Raw genomic sequence first — 22,773 nt, 5'->3', positions numbered from 1 at the left:
AGAAGGAATCTGAGAGGGAAAGAAGCACTGAAAGCAGCGTATTTGGCAAGAACTTAATAAGGGTGAGGAAGAGTTACCTAAGATAAGGCTGGGGAGACAAGGGCCAGGTCATGTAGGGGCTCTGTAAGGACTCAGGTTGCTTTGAAGGACATAGGAACCAATTACAAAGTGTGAGGCAGATGAATGATGTGATTAGATTTACCTTTTTAAAAGTCCATTCTGGCTGTTGGGAGAGAACAGACTGTAGCCTGAGGGTCACCTGCATTAGTCCAGGTGAGAAAGACAGTGGGGGAAAGCTTAACTCTTACAGCAAAAGTTATCTGCAGGTAGTATAAGCCTGGGATGTGGAAGTCCCAGTACTTTAAAGGATGTAAAAGGCATTTAATGGCCCAAGATTTAATTACTTGGCTCGACTGTCCATCATTAGCACATTTCTGCTCAGAGGACTTATTACAAAGTTGCACTGATGATGGTCTATCATGGGTACAGCTTCTGGCAGACCTACTCAATATCTGACATTTCATACAACACCTCTACTTGTTTGACCAAAAGACATACATTGTCAACAACCCCCGAAACATCTTGATTTCTGCCTCCAAAACAGTCTACCAAAGTAAATGGCATTGATGCAAAAATCTGAGCATTGTCCTTTGTCTCTTTCCATCATATCCCATATCATATGTAAATTAAGTACCAACGTAAATTGAATATGATATTTAATATAATTCCATGGAAATTATTCCATGTGATTTTATAGACTATGAAGCTGGCTACAAACTCTCTGGTAGTAACATACTCTTCACATTCAGATATACTTACCAAAAAAATTACTTGATTAGAGAGCAGTTTTAAACAGTAGTAAAATATAAAATGTAATGCCACTATAATTGTATTTATCCTCAAAGTAATTATTCTTCATTGTTAATACCACTACAATAAATATATAAAATTAAAGTATGCTTAATTTCTTAGTTTTTAAATTAATTTACCAATTCATTTATTCATTCTCAAGAACCGAAAAACTGCCCGGCCAGCATGGCTCAGTGTTTGAGAGTCCATCTATGACTCAGGAGGTCAAGATCCGATTCCCGGTCAGGGCACATGCCCAGGTTTGGGCTTGATCCCCAGTGTGGGGTGTGCAGGAGGCAGCCAATTAATAATTCTCTCTCATCGATGTTTCTGTTTCTCTCTCTCTCTTTCTCTCTCTCCCCCCTTCCTCTCTGAAATCAATAAAAAGATATTTTTTAAAAAATAAAAATCAGAACAGAAAAAACTGTAGCATAAAACCTACTTGTATAAACAATAATTTAAGATTAGAAGTACGGGAGTTTTCCAATTTGCTTTAAAATTAGTTTCTGAATATTTCTCCAAGGAGATAATTAAAATTAGATTTCCCACCAAACAGGTTCTTCAGCAATATTCCACTTTCCCAATACTGCTTGTGAGTGAGGCATCCTGCGTATGGAAACACTGAGCCAAGTAAGCTTACAGCTTTCGAGCTCAGTTTTTTATGACTTTTTGAAAAATGTTTGTAATGACTATCTCATCAGGCTCTGCGCCAGGCTCTGAGGCTGACTCTGCACCTCTCCTGCTTCCAAAGTGCAGGCAGGAGGTGGAAGTCCTTTCCTTTCTGACTGTGGCTTTCGAGCCTCAGGACTGTAACTCATAACTGTATTCCTTACAGTTACAGCTATCCAGAGCTTACCCACCAGAAAAGTGAGACATAAAGCCAAGTATCATGACTATAGCAATGTAGTAATATAGAGTACTACCATGTTTAAATAACCTTTTCTAAATTACCCACTAGGTAATATGCTAACCTCACATCCACAGTTCTACACAATTTTATGATAGATACCTAGAATAAAAAATGGATATACTTTATATCCATTATAGTACTGGTACAGGAAGAGAATTCAATTTGGAATAAAGGGCCAAAGGTAGAAATTAACATAGTTTACATAGAACATAATTTGTATAGGTCAAGAAGGCCCCTTGCACAGTACCACCTAGGGCAATTTAGCCCACAAATACTGACTCTTAAACCGTAATGGAAATGGAACACTCTGGAAAAGGGGAGAGGTTGGCCTATGCACTGCAATAGAACTATGGATGGCGGGCATAGCACATCTCCTGTTGCACGCACCCTGTTGCTCGTCAAGTGACATGGATCCGAGCTGTTTGTTAACCACAGAAGAAGGAGAATCTGAAACAAAAATGAGATTTCCACTTAAAAGTAAGCAGCAGACAACTGCACAGCAAGGTCATGATCATATCTAAGCTTAAGAAACAAATGACCAGGGTGGGGACAGAAGTAAGACTGCGGTGTGTTCCCCAGGCAGTGAGTAAGCAGGGCATGTGCTTGGGATATGTTATTCCAGGCAAGCAGGTAGCAACTTTGAGAATGAGCTGAGAAAGTACCCTTCTACTTCCATGCATATACCTTTAATCAAACTCACGCAGCGCAGGCAGAAGGGGCACGGGAGATAAAACAGAAATGGCTAACTCTTCCACTAAACAGTAGACTTCTTGTCCTTCTTAACCCCTTTGCCAGCTCCTTAAGGTGAGTTTATTCTGGATTGGAGGATTCAAGCATGAAATGAGGTGCTCACTACACTTTGCTAGATGTTGCTTGTTATACCCTGAGCTGAAAAGGAAGCTCAAGTGAAGATGTTAGACAAGAAAATGTTTATGAAAGAAATATTCAGTGAGGGCATTACCAATACAGAAATAGGTAACTTTAAAACTCTGGGATGTATTGTGCATAATACATCTGTACTCTGTAAAATCAGGCTTCTTTGGGTGCCTGGTGGGGAAAGAAAGACAGGCAAGAAGGCGGCTTAATGGTCTGGCTTCATGCTGCTGTTCACCTTGGCTCCAAAAAGAGTATTTTATTTTTTTCTTTAATACATTGAATTTCCATGGAAGAATTTACTTTATAAATGAGCTCTACTGTTTGCAAAACACTGGTACAGAGGGGAGGCAGCATGATAAAATGGGAAGAGCAGTTGTCTGGAGTTAGTCATTTTTCATTCTATTCTGATTCTGATAATGAGCTCTGTGACATAGAACAAATCACAACAATTTTAGGCCTAAGCTTCTCCTTTCCTCCTGGCCATCCTGGGGACTTAGTAACTGAGCAAGGCACTGGGGAATAGTGGGAGGTGGCACTATTCCTGGCTTGGGTTCCAGTGTTGCAGGGGAGCTGCAGGAAAAGGAAAAATGTGGATAATAAGAACAGCTTTCCCTTAAATGTGAGAATGGTTCCCAGTTTCTAATCTCATGAGCTCCAGTACTTAGCAAGTTCTGTTAAAAAAACTAAGATCTAGCATTGTGGCTGATCAGTCCCCGTTCATGATGGCATCTGATGCCCCCTAAAGTAGATCTTCTGAGTTAAGAGTGTCCTTAACATGATAGCAAAGTTTTCCAATATATCCTGGATTCTCAGCAACTTCATATCACTTGACTATCTGTACATTTAAAAGTCTGAATCCTGCTGCTAGGACCACTTGTATCAACTTTAAATTGTCCACCTTCTGACATAATCGGTTTGCTCAATACGTTTTTGTATTGCTAGATTTTGACAGAGCATGGCCACCATTTGAATAACAGCTTTACTTATCCTTACTTATCACCTCTCCGTCAGAACATTCTGTTCAACAAATCTGTACCACACACACAAAAAAGGAAGTAGGAATGACAGAACTTCAATCGGTTCCCTAACTCTTCATGCTTTCCTCTCCTTTACAAGACTGCTTCTCATTTATCCATTGCAGAGTTGGATACAATCCTGTTGTTTTTGAAGAAGAGATAAGTTGATTTTTATAGAAAAACAAAATTATATTCTTTGAAGAAAAACATAATAAAAATGAGAGTCAATGAAATAAATATTGGAAAATCCTCCTAGAATGTCTCCTATGAAATATTTTCCATCCCTTTGGATACATTTTATTGTGCTCTCATTTCATGATGAAGATCCTTATAAACCCTCCAAGCAATCTTTTTACAAATCTTTAATTTTTCCATAAACTTAAAGAACATACAAATGTTATGAAGTGTGTCTTATTTAATTATTAAAATAAAATTTAGGAAGAAATAAATTTCTAAAAAAACCCCACCAACTTTGATAAAGGATCTAGAATGCTGTCATTTCCATAAAATTGTATATTTTTAAACTGTTAAAAGGATTTAGAATATGAACAAAGTTTATGTTAAGACAGATACTATTAAACTAAAAGGGTTTCCTTTTGGTCTCCCAGTCTGCCATGGATATTGCATATATTCAGGGAGCTTTTGTTGTTCCTCCCATCTTGAAGACCAGCATTTAATAAGCAATCCTTCTTGTCCATTGCTTCCCTTCTATTTGTAATCCTAGTGCCCTGCAGCTATTTTTGGAAGGGTCATTTGCATATCATGTAAACATTTGAAGTGATATGTTTTTATACCACTAGGTATTCATAAATACCATACGCATGACTTCTACTTAGAAATATTTCTAAAAAATAACTCAATAACCATCAGAATAGCTTATATTTCAAAAATCTGCTTATTAGCTCAATGCTGCTTGCTTTAGTTTCCGTACTCTACTCCATCTCTCTGTGCGACACCTTCTGAAAGGCACCATCACAAAATAATTATCTAACCATATGGTGCAGCAGTAATTTACTACAAAGCACAATATGGCCTGTCAGCTTATTGGAAGGGTCTAGACTAGAATGATATTATTATTTTTAAGGTCAAGATAAACTTTAAGCAAAAGCTCATTCAATAATAACTCAAGTGTCTCATGCCAATTACTATATGTTTCTGAAAAGTTTGTGCTTTGGTCTTGAGAAAGTTCTTTAGCCCTTTGACGTCAGAATCTTCTCAACTATAGAAAAAAAATAATGAACTTAAGTCTGACAGGTAAATAACAGGGACTCTTCAGCCAGCCAGGCTCCCTGGGTTCAAATCTGGCTTTTCTCCTCAGTACTGTAATGCTGAGCAAGTTATTTAACTCCTCTAAGTCTCAGCTTCCCCATCTGTAAAATGGACATGGTAGCTACCACACATGATTCTTAGAAGATTTAATGAGATAATCCACATAAACTACTTAGGTAGCTCACAGAAAAGGGTTAATTCATGGTATTATCACTTGCCTGTGTTTCAGAAACATAGTATTAAATGAAAACTGATGACAGGAAGCTGTTCTGAAAACTATGTAGCATAGCCTCATATGTAAAGTTCTAGGAGAATCATCACTGCTTTGCTTGGATTCTCATTCGAGGTCGTTATGGAGTGCTTGCAGGGCTAGGTCAATATTATATCAAATTTACTGTGGCCTATGCTATAAACACTAAAACGTGGATGGAGTGCATCCACCTGAGAAGCGCCACACGTGACTGTGATCACGGACACTGGGGATCTGGTGTTGGAAAGAGCCTGTTTGCCTGGGATCGGGTAAGTGCTGATTTTTTCCAATATGGCTCAGTTTTGAAAAGCTTTTTTTTGAAAATAATCACCAATGTTCTATACCCTTTGGGGGGGTATAAAAATTACGTTTTTCCAGTCAGCAAAACCGTGCCATAAAGTGAAAAAACAGTTCCTACCTGACCCTCTCTAGGCTGGCTGCCTGCTCCAGTGGGGCTCTGTGGTGGTCGGGCCAGTACCAGCAGACTCCACAGGGTGCTGTCACTCTGAGCAGGAGCCAGCAACCCATGACTCCAGGGGACCTGAAATGGAAAAAAAGAGCTGGGTTTAAGATCAGCCATATGCTGAAGGCCTTTGCCATAGCTGTTTGCGGCATTCGTCTGAGAAATACACACACAGCTCATTCAAAGCCCCAGATGCTATCAGCCTTATGGGGCCCTGGTAAAAGCTTGTTTGAGGTAGCAAGTGAAACATACTATGATTAGGATAGTACATTATTATGTATGCTATTCTACTTAGGAGTTTAAAAGCTTTTTTATACTATCTAACCCATCCTTATGCTTTCTCTGTAAATTATGGCCAGTCACAATATCTAAATACAGCAATAATTGGGAAACTGAGGCATAAAGCAGCCAAATGACCTGCCCAAGGTCATCTAGTCATTGAGCCAGGGACAAGATCTCAGCCAAGTCTAATACTCAGACAGTAATCTGATGAAGAAAAATTCATTTCTGTATGATTACAAAAAAAAAATCATTGAAAGGCTAGAAATGAGTTATGGTGTATTTCCAAAAAGTGTAGGAAAAATGCTGTTTTTTAAAACACTAAATAAAGTAAAAACATATCCTGACTGAAAAATGAAATGTTTGAAAATTAGCCATGTAGACTTGTCATTTATAGGTGTCAAAATTCTTTAAGAGTCGTGATTTCAAAATGCACTTCAGGGAGCAGCAGTGACTTGGGGGAGGCATGAGGGGCAAACAGGTGAGTAATCTTCCTTATCTTCCTTTATGCTGAAATCACAATGGGGTCACTTGTGTGTATTTTGTCTTAGAACTTCTATATGAGACTGGTACAAGGGTTCACAGTTGAAAAGAAAAAAAAAAAGAGAAAAAAAATCACTGTTTAAACATCTTTTAACATCTATCTTCCAGAGCTCATTTTAAACAGCAATTTTGAAACTGAAGGTGATACCATTTGGTGCCTTCGAATGATGTTTTAGTTTTTACTTGCCAAGAAATACAGGCAACTAAATAAATATATTCTATCTGGGATTATCATTAACTAGCGTGAGGCCCCATCCCATTAAAACGTAGATTAGTTTTACCAAGTGATTTAATCCCACTCTCCTATAGAAATTAGGTACATTCATCTTACACTTAGATTCATCTTACACTTAGCCCTTCACAAAAGATTCTCACCAGTCCTATCTTTTAAAAAGAGAATAAACTGTTTGCTAGACAATGTAATAATTCAGAAATTATACAGTTGTGAAAATTGTTTGGTTTCCATATTATATTAATGTCTCTTTTGAGTATCTTATATCGGTAAGATTTAAATAGGTGAGAAGACAATAGAAATATCATTTACTGACAGTATTATTACTCACTGATACTCTAAATATATCAAGGTATAATGAGAAAATACAGATTTTATATATGAGAATTTCATATTGCTTATTGTTATTAAGTTAAAATCTAGATACTTTCTCTACTGATAGAAGTATTTAGTAGTAACATCTAGCGTGAAGGAATGGACTACTTAATGCCCATAATATACATACAAAAAATTGTATTTAATCACTAAGTATAACAAAATGTTTTAATAATAGTTTTTCAAATAAAACCTATCTCCCTGTTTACTTTATTTCTATAATTTATGTGTTCTATAATAAAGAATGTTGTATTTCCCCCCTCATATCAGAATTTAATAACTGAATAAAATATATAGATTTTATTAGTTGTCCTGTAGAATAAATGACAACCCATAGTTTAATGGTTCTTGTAATTACCAAACAGTATTCCTGTGACATGTGGAAAGAGCACTGTTGAGGAGCCCAGGGCATGTGCAGAGTAGACAAATGCTATGTCAAAAGCATTTGAAATAGATGAAGACCCCACCTTTAAGTGAGGGGAGCGGCACACCTGGAGTGGCAACACCAAGGGTCTCTGATACTGTGCATGTGGTCAGCCTCGGGGCCCAAGTACTTTGTTTAATAACAAAGAAAAGATAACACGTTTTTGAACTTCATAACTGAAAAGGTGTCTACTCAGCTTCAGCTTCTTAAAATTTCCACAAATATACTGGTTACCAAACTAGATACTATTTACTAAAAATGATACTTAAGAGTTGGGAAAATAGCATCTAATTTCACAGAGACTGTATAACCACCCTAAAGTTTTCTGATTTGAAAAAGAACCTTCTTCCATTCAAATTGCTTTCCTGCTGCCCTAACCGGTTTGGCTCAGTGGATAGAGCGCCATCTTGTGGACTCAAGGGTCACAGGTTCGATTCCGGTCAAGGGCATGTACCTTGGTTGTGGGCACATCCCCAATAGGGAGTATGCAGGAGGCAGCTGATCGATGTTTCTCTCTCATCGATGTTTCTAGCTCTCTGTCCCTCACCCTTCCTCTCTGTAGAAAATCAAAACATACATTAAAAAAACACACCAAAAAAAACAACAAATTGCTTTCCTGCTAATGTAGACAGCTTTGTTTTATACTCCACTTAAGTTTCCGTATTTTTAAGACACACACACACACACACACACACACACACACAGACATTTGTCTTCTTATTGACCTCTGTGTTGCCTATTTTTTACTTCTGAAATAATTTAGCTAAAGGCTTATACAAGCACAAAGTCATAGCAAATGTGGTTTTTTTTAATATATTTTATTGATTTTTTACAGAGAGGAAAGGAGAGAGACAGAGAGTTAGAAACATCGATGAGAGAGAAACATCGACCAGCCGCCCCCTGCACATCTCCCACTGGGGATGTGCCCGCAACCCAGGCACATGCCCCCGACCGGAATCGAACCTGGGACCCTCCAGTCCGCAGGCCGAAGCTCTATCCAATGAGCCAAACCGGTTTCGGCCATAGCAAATGTTTTATTAAATGCCATGATTGTAACCTAATCAAATTTTTTTGTTAGTTTCAAGTATAGGAAAAGTTCCTCTATAGTAAAAACAAAATAAATCAGAGACATCTTTGCCTGACTGCAATAAAAATCAGGTCCAGAATTTGTTCAAAACAGCACACCTATATTACAGTTATTTAAATCTGTTTTATTCCACCATGGCATTATATAATGTGCTTCTGTTATCAGAGTGCTTACTGGAACAAATAAACAGAGTAAAAGTTGTCCAATTCTACCAATATGCAAATTAACTCCAAGTAATAAAATCAGAGTTCTCAAAGCAATTAATGCCCAAACTCACCACCCCTTATGGTAGTAAACTAAAGTATAATAATCTCTTAGTATGAGAATGCAGACACACTTTAGTTCCTAAGCAGAGATTTATGGAACCTAATACCTACAATATAGGATACGCACTACCTGTGATCCATCTGGAAAGAGCTGACAAATTATTTTATGCTCTATCTTTCATCAATTCTCTCAACAAATGCTTATTGAGCACCAAAAGCTTTCTTGCCATAAAAGAACTGGGCCAGTAAAATACTCCAAGAAAAAGAGAGGTACAGATAATTACTATCTCAGAGTTTTAGAGCATCAGAACAGGACCATAAAACTGTGGAGTACATCTGCTGTCCTACATATCAGAAAGCTGATTATGTGTAGAAGAGGTAAGTAAGTAGATACTGAAAATGTTCAAATAATTACAGAAGGGGATGACTGAGTCAGTATGCTAGTATGGCCAAACAATACTATAATTCTAAAATCCAGCATAACTACATTTATATGGGAATAGGAATACTGGTTAAGTTTTAAAGAAAAAAAAAAAAAAAAAAAAAAAAGAGGAGCAGCTAGGAGTCATATACATAGATAGCATTTAAAGGTATAGGAAATTTCAATAGAAATATCAATGGAAGCTCAAAATTCAATAGATAATTATTAGAAAGTAGTTCATTGACTATAAAAGCAAAAATATAGCCCCTCTCCAAATACAAATAAAACAATGCATTATTTTATATTCCCTTCTGGCAAATACTGCTGCCAATGTGTCCCTCTAGCTATGGGATGACCACCACCATGCTAGGCAAGAAAGAGGAGAAGCTGCAAGCGCATCAGCTTTTGTTTCCAAGGGGAAGGGAAGCGCCTTACTACACAGTAGCAGTGTTAAACACCAACTCCACCAGCTACTTAAGGACACTGTATGCTAATAACCTGCAGCATGAGGGTCTTGGGCGGGGCCCTCATGGGAAGCCTGACCGGAAGTGGAAGGCGCAGCCAGCTCCTGCTGCCTCTGCTGCTCAGCCTTCTTAAGCCTCAGTTGGTACAGCCGCTTACGGAGCAAAGCTATCTCAGGCCCCCTTAAAAATTCTGACACAGATAGGAAAAGAAAGGTGAAAAAATAGTAATAAAATAGAAAATAGCAAGGATCTGATTATACATTAGATTATATAAGAAAATAGTAATTTGATTATACAAGAGAGAAGGATATAAATTAAACACATGTATCATGGAGGAATACTAAAAACAAATTACTCATGTAAAAAGAAATTACCAGTCATTAAGAGATAAAGTATACACTCTTATAAACCCTAATGCTTCTGTTTAACTTGATGATTTAGATACATATAGTTCTCTAAGAATATTTAATTAAACAGAATGAAAATAAAGTCCTCCAGGTTAAAACATTTTAAAACAAACATTCCTTTCCTCACTCCTCACTAATTTCATTTCTTTTTACAACAAAATGATATTAAGAAATGAAAAACTAAAAAGTATCAGTTATCTCATCTAATCTATATACAAATGCTACTAATTTTATTCAAATAATAATTAAAATCCAATTAAAATGATGAAAAAGTTAGACATTTGGAAACAATTCTTGGAATGTATTAGTGGCGAGCTCTTTAAAAAGTGAAAATTCCATAATTTTCAGCTAAAATATTTCTTTTTATGTTAGAATTGTCACTTGCTTTTTCTTTTTTAATGCTCAAATATATGTACATAATCTTTAATATTTTCTTAAACTTTCTCTGAAGCCTTGGTCATAGATTAAAAAAAATGGTACACAAAATTCTGCAGATACTGAGTGCCTACTATGTGTGAAGCACTGCTTTAGGCTCTGGAATTAAATGAAATGGTGAACAAAATAGTCTCTATGCATGTGGAGTTTATGTTCTGAGAAGAAAACAGACATCATTGAACACACACGTATATAGCACACATGTGTCTGTGGGATAATGCGATGATTGAGCAGGACAAGGAATGGGGGACAGAGTGTGGCAGGGCTGTTTTGTGTCTGGTCATGAGGAAGGGCTTCTCTCACAAGGTGGTTTTTGAACAAAGACCTCAAGGATGCACTGTGTGGAGGAAGGGCACTCCCAGTGGAGGGAACAGCAAGTGCAAATGCTTGCAGGAGAGTGCATTGGGATGTGGGATTACCTTACAGGCAATAGAAGCACAGTTTTGCTGATGGCCTAGGTAACAGGAAAAAGAGAATGCCATTTATTGCAACACTGAAGAACAGAGAAGGAGCAAGCGGTATAAGAAGAAAGAAAAGAAATGACATATCCAAGTGGAGAAGCTGAGTAGGGACTGAATATGGCAGTCTAGAATTCCTCAAGTTATCTGGATGTCACTGGTGATGTGACTAGAGAGTAAGTGATGACAGAGAAGTCTATGAAATGAACTCTGGGACACTCCAGTGTTTAAGAGGAGGAGTGAGAAAGAGAAGCCTGCAAGGAGCACAGGGAACTGAATGAGGGACTTCTGTAGGCTGAGTGACGGGATGTGTTAAGAGTTTGGAGTAAGCAGTTGTGTCAAAGCTGCTGATATAATAAAAAAGATACTGAGAACTTCCCATTGGATTTTGCACTTTGGAATCACTGCCAACTTTGACTAGAGGTATTTCAGTGAAATCACAGGGACCAAACTACTGGAACAGCTTCAAGACAAAGGGGAGGTAATGATGTAGAATCAAGGCACATATGCCTGGCAAGTGTAGCTCAGTGATTGACCCGAGCCAGGAGCTCATGGTTCAATTCCCAGTCAGGGTACATGCCCGGATTACAGGCTCGGTCTCCAGTGGGGGGCATGCAGGAAGCAGCTGATCAATGATTCTCTCTCATCACTGATGTTTCTATCTCTCCCTCACTCTCCCTTCCTTTCTGAAATCAATAAAAATACATTTTTTTAAAAAAAGGCACATACACTCCAAGTCTTGCTAATGGGGAACAAAGCGGCTGAATGGTTTGTGTTAGTTTGGTAGATAATCCCTATGTTTGTATGCTAACGGACAATGCTGAATTAGGAGCAGAAAGAAAGATGATGCATGGGAAGAAGTGGCAAACACAGGAAGGATACCCTTGAGTCCACCAAAGGGGATGGGCTGCCCTGAGAAGAGGAGGAACTGGTATTGGACAGATAGATGCATAAAACTTCACCTACCAGAACCAAAGGGCCGGCGGGGCACACGGCTAAGAGTCAATAGTTGAAGATTTGATGGTGGGAGCACACACAATTTCTTGTGACACTGGCTGCAAATTATATAAATTGCCAAACAGCATTCAGCCTCTTGTACATACATTATGAGACTGCAAACACTAGTGTATTACTTTGGGAATTCATTATGCCAGAGATACTAACCTCTCATTACTATGTCATCTATGTATAGAGAGTTTTACTCAATTAGCCAATTGGCAGCTATTTCACAAGCCATTCAAGTACCATCATAGTCTCTCACTGCTAGTTCTTCCTAGAGAATTCTGCAGTACAGAAGAAGATAGTATTCATTGAGAAATGAACTGTATGCTCAATAGATAGTGCTTTCCTTTTAGGTAGGCACATATACCTTACTAGAGAGGCCAGTGCCTGAAATTTGTGCACTAGAGGTAGAGGGTAGGGGTCCCTCAGCCCGGCCTGTGCCCTCTCACAGTCTGGGACCCCTCAGGTAATGTCTGGCTGCTGGCTTAGGCCCGATCACCCTGGGCCTAAGATGGCAGTCAGACATCCCTCTCACAGTCCAGGACTCCTTGGTCCTTACCACCTGCCTGCTTGCTGTTCCTTAGCACTGCCATGGAGGCAGGAAAGGATCCCACCACCACTACTGCGCTTGCCAGAAGTGAGTCCGGCTTCTGGCTGAGCGGCGCTCTCCCTGTGGGAGTGCAATGACCACCAGGGGGCAGCTCCTGAGCGTCTGTCCCCTAGTGGTCAGTGAGCATCATAGCGACCAGTTGTTCCACCGGTCACTCTGCTGTTCCGTCAATTTGCATATTAGGGTTTTATTATATAGGATTGACTGTCAGCATAATAACAATGCTTTTTACAGTATAAAATAGAGCATCATTATAAAGCCATAAAGTCTACCTTTTTATACTTCAAAAGAAATTGTCATAAGAAGTGAGATTATATCTGTCAAATTTTGCTATGAAAACACAAAAAAAATCACCAAAAAATTCACCCAATTTCATGGTTGTTTCCAACCCTCTCTTTTGTACTGCCAAATGTTTTGTGGGAATATAAGAGTCTCCATCCTAGCCCACTGGGTGATGCAGCAAAGAAACAGCAGCCCTAGGAGCAAGCAGTGATGCTTTCTAACCTGGAAAATCAAGATTCAGCCAATGCTTCCAGCGCTCTAGGAAGAAGAATTTGTTTGCCTGCTTTTAAGGTTGGCTGTATGGTGGCTCTTCCCCCCCTTGGGTTAAAAAAAATGAGCCTAGAAAAAGAAGTCAACACATAGCTAACTAGGAAAAGCAAATAATAAATTAAAAATTTCAACCACACATACAAATAGTTCTGCTAGTGGGTTTGACATATTAAAGGCAGGTAAAATACACACATATTACACCCTTGTAAAAATGCACACACAAACATATATAATTTATAATGCAAATAAATGCTTAGAATTAGTTTTGCTAAGATAAGCCAAAATAGAAAGTGATTATAATGAATACCTTTGGGTTGAATTAAAAAATAGTAAGAAACAAAAAACCCTCAACAATGTGTCAGGAAATGCTAAAGGAAAAATTTGTACTTCCATCTCTAAAACTACTAACTCTCTATTCTTGTGTTCTTCTCAAAGACTCCAGGCTAGTCTCCTTAATGCTTTAATTCCCACTGAGACAGGAGAACAAAGGCGGGCTTGGTTAACCCATGTCCTGCTTCTCCAATACACAGGGTCTTTGGTCATGGACACTGGGCTATGTTTATATCTGACTCCATGGTGCTTTCTCTGCCTGCTCTCCATGTGTGTCTTGTCCAGGTGGTCCTTGTGCATTCTTTATCCTAGAACTGGTCGCTCCTTTACTTACGGCTTCCAAGTAGCCTCTTCTTTAGTTTCCCCAAAGTGGCTGTTAACCTAACATTTCCACTTGTTTATAATCTACTAGAGGCCCAGTGCACAAAAATTTGTGCACTCGGGGGGGAGGGGGGTCCCTCAGCCCGGCCTGTGCCCTCTTGCAGTCTGGGACCCCTCGGGAGATAACGACCTGCTGGCTTAGGCCTGCTCCCAGGTGGCAGAGGACAGGCCCAATCCCTAGGTGCAGCCCCTGGTCGAGCTCAGAGCAGGGCCGATTGGGGAGTTGGGGTGCCGCCCCGTCATGCACAGAGCAGGGCGGATCAGGAGGTTGCGATGCCACCCTCAGTCACGCTCAGGGTAGGGCTGATTGGGGGGTTGGGGCACTGCCCCCTGTCACACTCAAGGCAGGGTCGATGGGGAGGTTGTGGCCCCACCCCCTGTCACGCACACAGCAGGGCCCATCAGGGGGGTTGGGGCTCCATACCCTGTCATGCACAGAGCAGGGCTCATCAGGGGGTTGGGGAGCTCCCCCGTCACACACAGAGCAGGGCCCATCAGGGGTTTGGGGAGCTCCCCCCTGTCACGCACAGAGCAGGGCCCATCAGGGGGTTGAGGAGCTCCCCCCTGTCACTCACAGAGTAGGGCCGATAGGGGAGTTGGGGCACCACCCCCTGTCATACACAGAGCAGGGCGGATCAGCGGGTTGAGGCGCCGCCCTCTATCACCCACAGAGCAGGGCCAATCAGGGGGTTGGGGCGCCGCCACTGTCACACTCAGGGCAGGGTCGATGGGGAGGTTATGGCTCTACCCCATCACACACAGAGCAGGGCCCATAGGGGGGACGGGGGGGGGGGGGTGTTGGGGCAGTATCACCCACAGAGCAGGGCCAATCAGGGGGTTGGGGCGCCGCACTCTCACACTCAGGGCAGGGCCGATGGGGAGGTTATGGCTCTACCCCATCACACACAGAGCAGGGCCCGTGGCGGGGGGGGGGGGGGGGTGGTGCTGCACCCTGTCACACACAGAGCAGGGCCAATCAGGGGGTTTGGGTGCTGCCCCCTGTCATGCTGATCCCAGTGCCGGCAGGCCTCGCTGCTCCGCTGATCCCGGTGCTGGGAGGCATATTACCCTTTTACTATATAGGGTAGAGGCCTGGTGCACGGGTGGGTGCCGGCTGGTTTGCCCTGAAGGGTGTCCTGGATCAGGGTGGGGGTCCCCACTGGGGTGCCTGGCCAGCCTGGGTGAGGGGATGATGGCTGTTTGTAGCTGGTCACACACCCTTCAGGGTGGGGGTCCCCACTGGGGTGCCTGGCCAGTCTGGGTGAGGGGCTGAGGGCTGTTTTCAGGCTGGGGGTGACTGAAGCTCCCAACCGCTCCTTTTTTCCTTTTTTTTTAAAATTCTGGGCCAGCTTTAGCTTGGCTCCGCTGCTGAAAGTAGGTTTCTGGCCTTTGCTTACAATGTTGCGATTCTGCTGGCTGAAGTCCAGCGGTATTCGTTACAATGTTCCTTAAACTGCTGGCTCAGAAGCCTGCAGCTGCAGGCGGGGAACGTTGGTTTCCTCCGTCACTGAGGCAAGCAAGCCTCATGTTAGTTTCAAGCTGCCTGGCTGCCGGCCGCCATCTTGGCTGACAGTTAATTTGCATATCTCGTGATTAGCCAATGAAAAGGGTAGTGGTCGTACGCCAATTACCATGTTTCTCTTTTATTAGTGTAGATAAATGGCCTTACCTAGTCTGAGTAAACCCCGATCCCCTTTAAGTAAACTGAAATCTGGATGTTTGGGCTTTAAAATGTTTGCTCTGATAATAGAGTTCTTATCTCCCCAGACATTTTTTCTACGGAGCTCAATGCAGCTATAATGATTCTGCATAGACCTAAATAGATTTGTAAATCTGAGTAGACACAGTAGTTTGTAAACAAGCAGGAATCCACACATAGTCCATATCATATACTATCTTAACAAAATGAAATCCTCCTGGTTTAAGTGATCCATTTAATTCAAAACAGGGGTCCTTGCTGTCACTCCTTTCTCAAAGGGAGCCTCCCAAACTGAATTTTGTATGTACTGAGATACCCATCCAATCCAAAACCACCTTTTCTAATCATACTCTGTGATTTAGATTAAAATAAAACAGAAGGAACAAAGCTGTAATGTGCTGGAATGATGGCCTCATGTACCACTCCCTCATTACCACGGGAAAAATTGCAAATAACACACAAAATGAAGACATTTTCAGGCTTAGTTTAGAAATGACTAAAAGTGATGTCTGATTGGCATTACCAAGAAAAGAAGAAAAACCTTATAATTACCTTGAAATACATAAAACTGTGGAGACTTCATTTTAACCTACATAGTTTCAACTCATATTCAGACCTTTCTGGTTTTTAACTAATCATATAACCAGTCTTCTGTTAAATAGTCGAGAAAAGACCACATGTAATATAAGAATCAAAATGTCTGATTAAATTCTGGGTTATGTATATAGAATATGGTTTCAAATGGCCTGACTACTTGAAATAAAATTCAAGTACACAAAGAATAAAGAAGTCAAACAAAAAGTACTACCAGCTGATTTCAAATTACACTTGAGTATATTTATTTTCCTAATTAATCACGGTCTACTCAGGTCCCCTAGACCAGTGGTTCTCAACCTTCCTAATGCCACATCCCTTTAATACAGTTCCTCATGTTATGGTGACCCCCAACCATAAAATTATTTTCGTTGCTACTTCATAACTGTAATTTTGCTAGTGTTATGAATTGTAATGTAAATATCTGATATTCAGGATGTATTTTCATTGTTACAAATTGAACATAATTAAAGCATAGTGACTAATCACAAAAATATGTAATTATATGTGTTTTCCGATGGTCTTAGGTGACCCCTGTGAAAGGGTCGTTTGACCCCCAAAGGTGTCGCAACCCACAGGTTGAGAACCGCTGCCCTAGATACACTCTTCCTTGGTAATGCATTTGGTATGTTCACCTCACTCATGGCTTCATTTTGTTTTTTCCTACTTATATTTCTGTTTGTCCTAATTCTATCATTTATAAAAATGATTTTAAAAAGTATTTCTGTAAATTACCTTAAAATATTTTTGAACAAAGTAGGAAAGAATGTAGTCTTATATGTTCTGAATAGTTGAGGGCAAACAGTGGATCCAAAAATGATGACTGGATACCCATTCACAGCATCTCCCCTAGATGACATCACATTGGGGAGCCTATGGGAAACATCCAGAATGAATGGAGTGGGCTGAAACTATACAGACTAAAATAGAGCTAAGTATACCCTATCTATAAATATATAAAAGGCTAATATGCTAAATGTCCGACCATCCAACCGGTCGCTATGATACGCACTGACCACCAGGAGGGCAGACGCTCAATGCAGGAGCTGCCGAGCTGCAGTGACTTGGCAGCAGTGGTTCTCGGGTGACACACCCTGAAACCAGAGAGGAGGGAGCCCGATTCCTCATGGGCTGCATGATTCCATCTTTGGCCGTGGGCTATTTTGTTGCTGGGGCACTGTCAGCCCAAATCTGGTTACTGCACACTCACATTTGCGTTCCACACCCTGTACGACAGCAACTTTGCAGAGTGCCCTCTCGCACTCCGGGACCCCTCAGGGGATGTTGGAGAGCCTGTTTCGGCCCGATCCCCACAGGCCAGGCCAAGGGACCCCACCTGCTGGAGGGACCCCTGCTCACTCTGCAGATGCCTGAGAGGGACCATGGAAGGTTGGCTCCAGGGCATGTCCGGCCCGTCTAACCCAGTCCCGCCCCACGGGCCACGTTCTAATTAATTTCCTTTCAATGTGCACGAATCCGTGCACTGGGTCACTAGTATAGCTATTCTAGCTTAAAGATAACAATCTTAACAGTACCGTTAGAGAATGACTATTTTTTGAGGGGGAGGCTTACAAAGAACAAGATAGATAATGTCTCTCTGTATTTATGAGAATATATTCTAGTAAGAGACAATAAGTCATATCAATCAAAAGTGAGCAAGAAAATTACAAAATTTTATAAGAACTTTTCAGGAAATAAGCAGAGCTATTTGTAAGGGAGAATAAACTTTTAGCGAGGTAGGAAAAAAAGATAAATCTAGGTAGGGGAGTTATGAAAGACCTCCCTTGGGAGACATTTGAGCTGAGACCCAAGAAACAAGGGGTTGACTCTATGATTAAGTCAGGGGAAGAGCTTCTCAGCTCGGGTACTTACTGTTCTCCAACTCTAAGTACAGAGGCTTAATCAGAAAGAAAGTGGCACATTTGGGAAACTGAAAGGAAACCAGGACAGCCAGAGCGCAGTGATCATCAGGGACTGAGAAAGTGGTGTGAGATAAAGCTGGAGCGGGAGGCAAGGGCCAGGCCAAGTCAGTTCCTACACGTCCATAGTAAGGAGTTTGATTTCCTTCTTTTGTAGTTGTATTTCCAATTGCAATTAGAAATCTTTGAGGGTTATTTTTTGTGTGTTTTTTTGTTTGCTTTTTGTTAATTCTCACCTGAGGATATTTTTTCCATTGCATTATAGAGAGAATGGAAGGGAGGGAGGAAAAGGGAGAGAGAGAGAAATATCAGTGTGAGAGGGACACGTCGATTGGTTGCCTCCTCATACACCCTAACCGGGGGCAGGAGCAAACCTGCAACCCAGGTACCTGCCCTTGACCAGGAATCAAACCTGTGACCCTTCGGTGTGCAGGCTGATTCTCTAACAACTGAACCACACAGGCCAGGTCTCTTTGAGGGATTTTAAACAGCTAAGTTATATAATCTGAGTTTACATTTTAAAAAACTTTAAAAATACAAGCTGCTGCCTGGAGAATAAATGATAAGGGAGCAAGAGCAGCTGCAGGGAGAGCAATCAGCAGACAAGAAAGGTGGTGAGAGGGAAAGAAGTAGAACCAACAGGGCTTGATAGTGGATTGGGCCTGGGTCACGAGGGGAAGTGATCAGGAACAAGTCATAGGCTGTTAAAACAAGCAAATGGGCAGTGGTATTATAATTTACTAAGATATAAAACAATTAAGATGGAATAGATTAGGGGACTGGAAGGGTGGGAGGCTAAATTAAGTTTTAGTCCGGACACATTAAACTAAAGATGTCCAAAGACAGTCAGAAAGCAGTGTCCCATAAGTCACTGCACGGAAGAGTCTAGGGATCATCAACTTGGAAGAAATATTAAAAGCTATGGAACTGACATAGTCGCCCAGGGATAGATCACCGATAGCGAAAAGGATCCAGACTATGGGGTTCTACAGAAGAAGAAACATCAGCAGTGATCACTGAAAACCACCGAGAGTTGGTAGTCTGGGTACAGAGGCAAAAGTGGTGTCAAAAGGCCAAGAAAGGAAAGTTTCAAGAAAGAAAGGAGCAGCAGACTTAAATGCAACTGGGTCAAAAGTTTGAGTAAGGTACTAACAGAGAAGTAGACTTTAAATTTGTCAAAATGGAAGTCACTGGTGACTCCGACAAAGGTTTCTGTGGAAAAGGGGGCTGAAAGGCAGATTGGAATTAGTGGATAAATAAATGGGAGATGGTAAGAAAGTAGAAATAATATGTGTGAGTGACTCTTTTGAAGACTCTGATTTAAAAGAAGCAAAGTTCTAAGGCTGGAGGGGAATCGGTATAATTAAGAGAATTTTAAAGACAGTGGATAATAAGAGAGCATGCTTGAGGCCGAAAGGAACAATTCAGGAGAAAAGGCAATAATGATGCAGGAGAGGGAGCAAAGTCCTGGAGGTGCTGGGAAGGGACGGGAGTGCCCTTTCATAGGAGCAGACACACTTCTCCCATCACATCAATGGTTGTGCCGATGCAGGAAGGTGGTCAACTGGGGGTGGGATGAGGGCGGGGGGGGGGGGGAGGGCGGTGAAAAGTCTGAGAGACAGGAAGGTGTAGAATGAGCACAGTGTCTAAGGACTACCCTGACAGTGTGGTCATGACCTTCCTCACTATCACTCAGGAACTCAGCTCAGTCTAAGAGAGAGCAAATAATTAGGTTCAATCGGAGAAGGAATTTTGCCAGGCAAGTTTTCACATTCTCAATGTCCCTTTCCTTCACCCCAGCAAAAGTGACAGGAAATGCAAGGGACATGAAGGAAGAGAATCAACATTTATAGAAAGAGGTATCCGCAGCAAGGCAAGGAGCACACGTCTCATTTTCTTTATTTCTATGCAGGACAGTAAGAGAAATCATGGCTTGAAGATGACGCTCCCACCCACTCCATGGACAAATCTCACCATCACAAACCTTAGTTCTGGACTTAAAAGTCCTTAAGAGATTGGGAAACAAAGGAAGACATTAAGTCCTTATTGTTAAAATGTTGGGCTCTGGGATAATGAAAGGCTGTGTCAAAACAATTACAGACATAATCCTTAGATATTACATCTAACATCAAACACTTTCCTCAATAGCAAAACTATCTTGATAACACAGAAAATATTCCAATTTTTCATGGTGTAGTCAACCAAAATTCTTTCAATAATCTATCAGTTAAAAATATTTCCTTACTTTCTTTGAAAAATATATAGGCAAACTGCAAAGTGATCACATGATCATCACAAAGTTTTTCTATTTCAGTGAGTCACATGACTGCAGTATTTAATATTAAATTTAGCAATTTGAAATGCAGTATTAAGATGTGTTAAATAACTATAACAAAAAAAATAACTCTATACTAAGTACCTTTCTCAGCAATAACTGTAATGAGTTGAGATGCACTGGAATGTGAACGTGACCTAAGAAGTCTTCTTGTTAAGTTTTTCCTGATAACTTATAAATGATTACAATACTGAAGAATATTTCCAAGAATGCTATCGCTTTAAAAATTCTTGTTTTTACCAATTTTACCTGCTTTGAAAAGCAAACTTTTAACTGATTCTGTCCCTTGTTCCCAAACTCTCCAAAATATTTTATTTCCCCATAAGTTGGAATGCTATGTTGATTAGAGAATGAAAAACCGGATTTTATAGCTTAGCTTTATCTTACTACTATAGATAAATTGAGCACAGTGTTAACAGTTACATAATTGATTCTGGCTTCCATTCCCATAACCTAAAATGAATTAATAAAAATGGGAAATATTGATTTAAAAAGTGCTTAATTTAAAAACACCCCATGTCTAGTGATCTGGCATCCAATTCCAGAGAACAAGAATACAGTGACAGCTTGGCAGTTAGGCTGTTAGGAAATTTTATCAGTTTCAGCTTAGGCCTGCCAGCTGTACCTCCAGGTGCTAATATTTTGGTTATATGTCAAGTAAAATTGTTCCTTGAGGAAAAAACCCAAGGAAAAACATCTTACTGGTTATTATAATTACATGTATACAGTTAAGATGCCAAGTAACTACAGACATAGCTGCTGACAATTACTGTTATAAATAGTACAGGCCACAGTTTGAGGGAAAAATAAATTGAACACAAGGAGTTATAATACTGAGGAAATAGTATTTTAACAGAATTTAGAAGTTAATTTTCCCCCTAATATCAAGCACCAAAAAGACAATTGTTTAAACAACTCTTTTTTAAGTAAATATAGAAGAAATAATTCTTTTAGTTAATTGTACTGTATATGTTGCTGACAACAGACCACATCAAATGCACCATACAGAATTATTAAAAGTGCTTCGTGATTTGAGAAAAAAATAAGAAAAAATATAAATACAATGGAAACAATAATCAGTGTTATATTTTTACCATTACTTTAATACAGACTTACAACCAAATAGGTTTAGAAAGATTTTGGTCTATAATGGCCTATAAAAATAATCTTTAAGAAAGGTGCATTAAACTATCTCCTGGTACCCATATTTTTATAAAACTCTCTTATGTGAATGGAAGATTTCTGCTACTTATTAAAATTCATGCAGGTTAGGCACACTTGAATTTCATGTTTTGGTTATATGTTCACATATTATGTGTCATTTAGATTATTTGCTCCAGCAGGAACCAGTCAATGTGACTTAATGTCTTTCCAAACAGCCCCTAGAGAATGATCATGATCAGAAACCATCAGACGACCCACCGCCTATTTAAAGAGTAACATCCTCACCAGACTGATGGTGTGTGTGCTGTCCAGACGCCTCGGCAGACAACCTGTGCTCACTGTCTGGAGAGGACAGCAGAGAAGTAGAAGGTGGGCTTCCTGGAGGAGATGCTGTGGAGTGGACCATGGAGGATGTGGAAGGTTGTAGAAACTGCTCAGCTGAAGTGTCTACTTCCATCACAGTGTCACTCGCTTCCAAACTAGTGCCTGACGGGACCGTAGGAAGAGTCGAAACATCTGACTGACTCGTCCCACCTTTAAAAAGCACATGTTAATGCAAGTTCGAATACTAAATGCTTTCCAAAACCAACCACTCAGAAGAGGTATGTTCAGGCGCACTTCACACACACACATGTACACACACACACACATACACAGAAATATATAATATACAGGAAATCAAAAACACCCACTGGTAGTTTGGTCCATTTGACTAGGCTAGTCAATAGGGGTAAACATCTATCTATAGCACATTCTCATTAAAAATAATCATTCTTTTAAGAAAATGATCCATATGGCAGCTTCATTTAGACAAAGCTAAATAACTTGTGAGATGCCTAGAAACATGCCTAGTCCCTCAAATTTAAAGGTGATGATTCCTTGTGGAATCTAATGAACAAAATGAATTAACCAACAAAATAAGACCCAAGGCAGGGAGGCATAGAACAGACTGACATACCTTGATATGGGGTTGGGGAGACGAGAAGAAATAAACCAAAGAACTTATATACTTATATGCATAAGACATGGACATGGGCAATAGGGTAGTGAAGATCTGGGGGAGAAAATAGGTGGTGGAAGGGGGGGGGAAGGGAGGTAATGGGAGATATAATACTGTGAACAATAAAAAATATATTAAAAATAAATATTGATCCTGGGTTTCG

The 22,773-nt window shown here is 40.4% G+C and overlaps 1 protein-coding gene across 7 annotated transcripts in view; it reads right to left on the bottom strand.

Annotated features, from left to right (window-relative positions):
- The window catches only part of DCAF6 (DDB1 and CUL4 associated factor 6), an 89,848-nt gene that overhangs the window by 30,585 nt on the left and 36,490 nt on the right, over positions 1–22,773 (bottom strand). For 3 of the 7 annotated variants that reach the window (XM_059675692.1, XM_059675693.1, XM_059675694.1), the window contains exons 10-12: positions 21,896–22,144; positions 9,759–9,914; positions 2,147–2,206 (exon numbers count right to left, since the gene is read on the bottom strand). In XM_059675692.1, coding sequence (XP_059531675.1) covers positions 2,147–2,206; positions 9,759–9,914; positions 21,896–22,144 — 465 coding nt within the window. The remainder of the gene's footprint in view (positions 1–2,146; positions 2,207–9,758; positions 9,915–21,895; positions 22,145–22,773) is intronic. The other 4 variants (XM_059675695.1, XM_059675696.1, XM_059675698.1 and 1 more) reach the window with 2 other exon arrangements.

This window comes from Myotis daubentonii, chromosome 18 (assembly GCF_963259705.1).
Source record: "Myotis daubentonii chromosome 18, mMyoDau2.1, whole genome shotgun sequence".
NCBI classification, from domain to species: Eukaryota; Metazoa; Chordata; class Mammalia; order Chiroptera; family Vespertilionidae; genus Myotis; species Myotis daubentonii.
The sequence above is the reverse complement of the archived record's forward strand: the minus strand, read 5'-3'. Positions and strand labels throughout refer to the sequence as shown.